The sequence below is a fragment of the Elaeis guineensis genome, chromosome 10 (genome assembly GCF_000442705.2).
Source record: "Elaeis guineensis isolate ETL-2024a chromosome 10, EG11, whole genome shotgun sequence".
Lineage (NCBI taxonomy): Eukaryota > Viridiplantae > Streptophyta > Magnoliopsida > Arecales > Arecaceae > Elaeis > Elaeis guineensis.
In genome coordinates this window covers 17447304-17455365 of record NC_026002.2, presented here as the reverse complement: position 1 = coordinate 17455365, position 8062 = coordinate 17447304, and the positions used below count along the sequence as shown (strand labels likewise).

General features: G+C 37.1%; 1 protein-coding gene across 1 annotated transcript; it reads left to right on the top strand.

The window, feature by feature from the left end:
- Positions 1–964: 964 nt before the first annotated feature.
- LOC105052935 (uncharacterized) lies at positions 965–6252 on the top strand. Its single transcript, XM_073244116.1, has 6 exons — positions 965–1060; positions 1231–1272; positions 3582–3652; positions 4831–4880; positions 5524–5669; positions 5750–6252. Exons 1-6 carry the CDS (start codon positions 1053–1055, stop codon positions 5949–5951), a joined length of 519 nt encoding a protein of 172 aa, XP_073100217.1. The 5' UTR covers positions 965–1052; the 3' UTR covers positions 5952–6252.
- Positions 6253–8062: the final 1810 nt, after the last annotated feature.

Here is an 8062-nt window from a genome sequence, read left to right as displayed (position 1 = left end):
CATCAACAAAATTTGAGCGAAAATGGTATGTCTTATAATAACCTTCGAGCAGAAATAAGATCTTTTGCTGGCAATCAAACTTTGCTAGAACTGGGAATCTTAGAAGGAATAAGCTTAAACCTGATTGATCTCTTACAACGGACTCAAAACAAATCATTACTCAAGAATTTGGCTGTAACGGCATATGTTTGAAGTAAGACATCGTTTGCTGCTGTAGCAACAATAAAGAGAACAAAAACTTTGGCACAGAACAGGTATGAAACCGCAAAAAACGAATTTTATGCTTGAACTCGTTTGCGGATGCCTACTGTAACATTAGCCCAGTTTAAGCTTCAACCTTGAAAAATTTTATACTTCGGTAGTTTCAAGCACTAGGACTAGTCTGTGTTCCTATTTGCTGTAGCCAATTGGCTAAACTTGGTTAATTGTTTGAACATATATGGCATCAAAACCATTGTTTTCAAACAACAGCATTATAACCATTATTATGGTTTCGTCCACCCTCCATTGTGTTATTACTGTAAATAACATGGAAAATATAGCGGTCATTATTCTCCATTATTTCCCGTTATAAGGGAGCATATGACATAAGTAATGATCATTATTTTCACTTATACCCTTTTTAACAAAATAATATGTTTTTACAATATTTCTTCCCTCAAAATTCCCTGAACGTATGGTTGAAAAAATATTATTTTATCCATTTTGTTCTGGGTAAATTTGGACCCGAACCAACAAATAAGCCTGCCCGTTAGGTTGGGAAGGGCATAAATTTCTCATGCAAAACAGTTCAGATTGGGCCCATTCTGACACAACCTGGGCTAAGCCCAGAACAGGCCCGAAACTTAATAATATATAAATACTAAATTATTTTCGCCGCAATTCGTTCCCTGTTGCCCTATAAGAGGCAAGTCCGCCTTCTCTCCATCGCCCGGCTGAACCACCTACACCACGCCTCAGGTACTCTCTCTCTCTCTCCCCCCCCCTCTCACTCGGACGGGATCCCCATCGTTCCCTCGCGATCTAGGCTGGGGGCAGCTTAATCGGTATTGATGTTGAGGTGTGACTCGGCCTAGTAGATGCTTGGTTCTAATCCCATGGCCATATGACAAATTTGTTGACCATGTGGTTGTGGGACTAATCTCGGCGGAACCAATTCCAAGTTCTTCCTTTCCGTTTGTCAAAATCTGGAGTCATCTCTCATAATGGAAACCCTTATTTTTTTTTCAGCGTTCGCAAGGTGTTGGTTCCAATGGGATTAACTGGTTTAAGGTGAGTTTTTGTTGCTTGATTTTATTCTCCGGTGTCTCTCAATTGATGAATCACTGTATTGTAGTCTACAAATTCCTTGATCCCAGTTCATGTTTATGCGCTCCTACGTATCAAGTGTATTTAGTATTCTCATCAAATAGCTGTTGAAATTTCATTTAGAAGTAAGCTCAGTTCCAAATTAATTAGGGTACTTTGCTCTTATAATTTCATTTTTTTATTTAGCCATAGAAAATACTCGTTATTGTTTTTTGGCCTGTTTAGGTTCCCACCTTATTGTTTTGCATCTTGTTTTAAGCATGGAGGATGAGATCGATTTTTAAATTAGCACTGGATGTGGCCAGTTGTTACTTATCTTTGACTTACTCCACCTTATTTGATATGCTTCGGATGTTCAATTATAACTATTGCTTTAGGTTTCTTCTTATATTTATTAGTTTGTTTTGATTCCAGATGGCTAGGTAACATAGGCTTGGGCGTTTCCTCTAGTCATGTTTTTCTAGGTTATATTACTATCTTAGTTGTTGCCCTGCAAGGTTACTAACCATAATATAGATGGAACAATCAGATCTGAGGTTTTCTGCTGCATGACTATAGTGATGCTTACCCAAAGAAAAGACCCCAAGAAATATTTTATCAAGAGTAGACCAGCCAAAACTGACAATAAGGTAACTTAGGGGTGCTGGGATGAAGAAGGATACAATGTTGTACAGCTCACGATAAATTGCAGCTGCAAGATATCTCTGAAATCACTAAAATAAAATATTTGCCATTAAAAGGTAAAAAGTAAGTAGAGTTTCACCTATTCATTTGAAGTTAAGACTTTGTATCAGATCCTTAAGTCAACTTTTTGCAGAACACTTTCAAGAGTTGAGAACAATCACCTAAAGGACTACAGATCCAAAGGTGAAAAATGTTTTGTACCGTCACTGTAACAAATAGCTGAATGATTAAATGTACAAATAAGCTGAAATGTATTAGTATATTTTTCTATACTATATATTTACTAGAATGCATGTAAAAAAGTTGACTTGATATGCAAGATATTATAATGCAGTTCTAGAGGAGCAAGAGCTGCCAGCCTACTCAATGTTTTGCTAAAATATGAGAGATGACTAATCAATAACCATAGCCATCCAGCTTTATCCCAACCATTTGGTGTTGACTTTATGGATCTTTGTTCCCCAAGTATTCCTAAGTGAAACGACTGCATCTAAAAAGAGAAATAATAAGTTCAAGTTAGAACTAAACTAAAGCAGTATCATTTATTAGAATGAAGCAGTATCGTTTATTACTTCAAAATTTGATCCTTAAACTACTGGGACATTTTGTACGCATCTACAGAGGTACCTAATAGCATCATAAAGGCAAAACTAGGAAACCAAAACAGTTTAGCAATCTTATATGTTAATTGAACTGATTTACATAAGAATGGCTTAAACTATTGACAGGACTCATTCATAGTTAGTTTTCTATAAATATTTTAAAACTAGTATATGCATCTATAATGCCATAATTAGGAAATATGAAAAATGAATGTTGTGAGGCCTGGAGTTAGCTTTCCAAGAAATGAATTCATGCACTAATCAATATGCATTCATCTATGCCCTCAGGAATGGAACTGGTCCATAACATGAAAAGAATTGGAAACTCATTTGCACCAGTTGCTTCCCTGGAATGAAGTCCATTTTCAAGCTTATCTTATAATCAATAAACCATAAAAGAAGAGTACAATTTGCATTTGGTTAAACTGGATAATTTTGATCTGCTCTATATATGCACCGGATAAATAGCAGATAAGTTATGGTGCATGACCTTCTCATTCACATAATGCTTTGATGATCTTGCATCCCAGACAAGCTAAAAATAGAATTCACTCCTTGCATTGTCATAGTTTCATGTGATTACCATAAATGTCATTATTCTTTTGATTTCTTTTAAGTTCTTTCTGAACTCCTTGGAGACTGAGATTCTCATTGCACATAGTTTCATAGTAACATAATACACATATAACTCCAGAAATCCTGGATTCAGTCCCATCTTGACAGAACTAATCCTTCTCCATTTAAACTAGTACCTACAAATTGTGTCCCTAAAACAATTCCTTATATATTGATCCCTTCAAACAACAGCATGCATATATTTTTCCTTAATATTGAATATGCAATCCTGATGCCTTGTTTAATTTATTAACATCTTATAACTTGCCAAGGTTCGCTTATTGAAAAATTTCGGCTGCAAGGTTAATTCTGCATATTGCAGATATCCTTTGCGTAATGGTTATTTTGTTTATTGTGGATTTGCTTTTTCAGGCCTGATTCCGAAGAGAAAGAATCCAAAAGCTTCAAGCGCAAAATTGAAAAGAAACTTAAGTTTTATGCAAGTAAGTTTGCTTTTTCTTGTGCACTTCTTATGGAACGCATTGCTAACTATATTGTAATTTTTGTTTGCTGAAAGAAAAAGCATGGTCAATTGGTTGGACCAAGTAAAGGACATATGAAGTAGATAAATTTCAAAATTGTATGATATTGAAATTCTTGGGTATCTCAATGTTCCACCGCCTTACTTGAAAACATTGGGATTTCTGCCTTGTCTTCTATGTTGGTAGAGAGCTTTTTGTTAAAGCTTTTCTTCTTAAGTCCCTTTGTAAAGTTGGACCCACTTTATGGTTGAATCGGCTACATTTGGACATTTAACAAGGTGAAATTATCACTGTAATTACTTTGAGGCGATTCCATATGGTTGGACTATGCTTTTTGAAATTATCACTGTAATTACTTTTGTGCCCCATATTTTTTGAGCATTATATATGATATTCTGAGATGAATTATGTACACACACTTGGGGCTGGTGATCATTTGTCCATTCTTATGCATCATTGACTGAGCTTGGCTATTTGGGGAATCAAATATAAACCATTCAACATTTTTTTTCCAGTTGTGTACATCATCAGAAACTTTCTGCTGACACCATCTGGATCACTAATATGGAAGTAGAGTAATCTGTTTGATGTTGATAATAACCCTAAATCTTTATACTTTCATGTACATTTCATTATTGCCTATATTTTACTTCTCTTCTTTCATGTACATTTATGTTTATATTCGATAACTCTGGTTCATGCTTTATTTCATGCTGTCATGAATTTTCCTGTTTCATGGTTGGTATGATATGGTACCGACCAAACCAGGCGGTTTGATCCAGTACAGCAACCCCAGTATTATGAACTGTAAATTCATGAATCATAATATGTTCCTACTTTATTGTGCAAGGAAAAGTGGAATTGTATATAACATTTATTGGTGGAGTTTTCTCAGTGCTTAGTTTTTTTCAAATTGCCTTTATAATCCTTGCTCTTTGGTTTTAATAAGTATTTCTTTTAAATTTATTTTCTTTCTTCATCTTTTGCTTCGTTTTGATGGTTGCTTTTCTATAAAAATATTATAGGATTCTGAGATGTTGTTTCGCTTTTATCTATCAGAGATATGCAATACAAATGCATGTTTCTTCCTTTATTTTTTTTTTCTCATATCTGACTATTCCTCTTATCTTAACTTTCAGAAGTTAGAGATGCTGTAGTTGCTTTAGGTGCTAAAAAGGCAATCAGCAAGGTAATATTAGTTTGTCTTCTTGATTCTTGTTACTTTACATATTTAATCTATTCTGAGATTTTTGCATCTCTAATAATGTTCGAGGTATTTAACTTTTGAGGTTAATCATCAAGGTGTTTGGAGTCATAAAATTCTAAAATTTGTTCAGCTGTGGTCACCATGCTTGCATCAGATCTAATTTTGATTACAATTTTATGAAATCTATTTTCTGTTTCCTTTTTAACAGTTATTTTCAGCTGTATTAACTTTTTGTTTAACCTTTGTTGGACTTTTTCTCTGTTATATAGACAATATATCATCCATCATTAGTTTTTATTGATTCCTTGGGTTCTTTTCTTACCCTCCAGAGGCACTCAATTTTATATCCTGTATGTTCTTGCACCTTTTTTATTCTGTTTACATCATCTTGATTTCCTGATATGGCCACCTAGGTCAATCAAGGCTACTTTGAAAGCTTTACATGTACTGAGGCATTCACACTCTACTTAAGCACTAACCAAAATATTTGAAATCGAACTGGATGCTTGTAAGTGATAATACAATGTGAGGCAACTCATAACAATTCTATTACTCATGCATTGACATTTTCATCTTTTTGAAACTCTGAGAGTCAATTGGCAACTGAGGATGCTCATTTATTCAGAAAAAGAGATTACGTAGCAGGCAGAAGAAGTTGAAGGCATATGACCTGTCAGCCCTTTCTGAGTTTCTTCCAGATTTGAATGCCCCCAAGCAGCCTTCCAGAGAAACCAACTTAAGGATTAACTGCAAGACTAGGCAGAAACTAGTGTAAGTATTCCTGAACTTGTGTCTCAAATTTCTTTTATTCTCTTTCGCCTTTGGTAGATGACACAGCCTTATGTTATCAGGCAAAGGGAAGGTGCACAGTTGAAAGCTGTCCTGAATGATCCTACATTTCAGATTGATCCACTCACTGCAATTCATCAACATTTACAGAGAACTCAGCCTCCTTCAGCCAGTGACCAAGAAAAAGGTTCAGGGAAAACCAAGAAGGCCAAGAAAAAGGGAGCAAAAAAGTCACTGTCCGGCCCTCAGTCTATGGATATTTGACTGTGCAGTTGTCTTGGTACCTACTGACATCCATCACCATCGTCAAGCTCACCTTTTTAACCAGTGTTGACGTTCTTACACAGTTTTGCAACTTCTGAAATTGCTATGTTTTTGTGGAAGCTGTACATCACTGAATGACGACTATGGGGACGATGGTTATGAAAGTTGTAAAATAGGTTCGAAGCACTGAGCGTTTTGTCTGCTCTAGCAGCATCTATGAGCTCGTATTTCATGAATAAATTATGTTTTGAATCATCTTTTCTTTGGTGGAATAGAAGCAAGTGATGCTTGATCTGATCCTTATGCACTGTCGTCCTATGCGGTCTTATTCACTAATAGTTTAATTTTTTTCTCTGTACCTAGGCTGCAGCTTGACATTGGGGTAACATTTTCAGCTATTTCTTTTCTTTTATTATCAGCATTTAGATTTAATGTTCTGGGCTCAAACAATTATTTTATATGCTCGGCAATGCACGCTGTCCTTGGTATTCCGAAGTCCTGAATGTACCCACGAGTCCCATTTGACGTATTTCTTTCAAAATATACCTCACTTATCAAGTGAATTTCGGATCTTCATGCAAACATATTAGCGCACTCTGACTCTTGGCATCTTCCTTTGCTTGCTGATATCACGCAGTCTTTATCATTACTAAATTTCTTCATAACTACGCATGTTTGAGACTATATATGTATGTCAGGGAAAGAGAGAATTTCACATGCAAAAAAACTAGGTGCATTTTATAGTTCAATGAAGACTTGAATTAGATGGATGACAGCTTTATTCTTCTCACCATTTATTATCCAATAAATGCCCATTTTTATTTCTGAACCGTAACAGGAACTGAAATATTACCCAAGAACTCGCACCTGATAAAGAGACTTTCCTAACGACACATTAGTGGTTTTTCCCCAGCCATTGAGAAAGTACGCTTCAGAATGAACGTGGTATGTTGCTGTTCCCCCAAACAACCGTGTAGTGAAGCTGAGATGGAGTAAGCTAAACCAAACTCGGTTCAATACTTCAATTGTCAATATCCAACTCAATGACTAAATTTCAAGTTTTTTGTTTGGGGAGGTATGCGGGCCTCACACCATGCTAATATAAGAACAACCTAAAAAATTAGAATAAAAAGATCCCATAGGACCGTCAAGCAGCTCTCACCCTGTCGTCAAGTCTAGTCTCCAGAATGCTCCCGCTACAAAAATGCGACCCAATCTGCTACGTTGTTTGCTTCTCGATAGATATGCCGCACCACCATTGCAACAGAGAGGCAAAGAGCAGTCCAGATGTCAGAAAGGAGCAGATGGGCTTCTAGCTATCTTGTGCTGTCATGGATCTATCCAATGACAGTAGTAGAGTCATTCTCAATGAAAATCTTCTTCATCCGTAGCTTCTGCCAGATAAAGATAATATCCATTCAGATAGCATGAAGCTTAGCTCCCATAATTGAAGGCTCGAAGAGATGGGAGCCCTCAGCCACCAGCAACCTGACATCTAGACCTCGGATGACGAACCCCGCACCATCCCTCTTATCCTTAACACTGCTATCAAAGTTCACCTTGAAAATTCCGAAGGAGGAGGCTCCCAAAAAATAAAAATAACCCTTCAAGTCGCTGCAGGGGTAGCATGAGAGTTCCAATGAATGGGGACATCAATGACGAGTTAGCAGCATCGAAATGACTATACTTACTACCAAGCAGATAGCCCTCTCCAGCATCTGATGTGCAGGAACCACCTTACCCTCGAAGATCCAGCTGTTTTTGAAAGCCAGATCTAGTAGGCAATATAAACCATTCTGTCCTCCCAAGTGGAGATCATCCTATCAGTTATACTTCGACGGATCGCGCTCAGGAAAGACTCCATCCAATGGCCCCAGTCATCTCCCAAGTTGGCTGCCCGTCCTTCTCCAAATCAGTCTAGCCCTCGGACAATGCAGGATGGTATGCTCCGTCGGCTCATCCTTTAGCTCGTAGACGAACACGAAATTGAGAGCTCCATACCCCTATCTTGAGAAGCGTGTGCATCGGAAGCTTGTCCCATGCAAGCTTCCAGAGTGGACAAGCTTCCAGAGAAAGAGCATCATCTGAGGTGGGTGGGCACTCTCCAAATC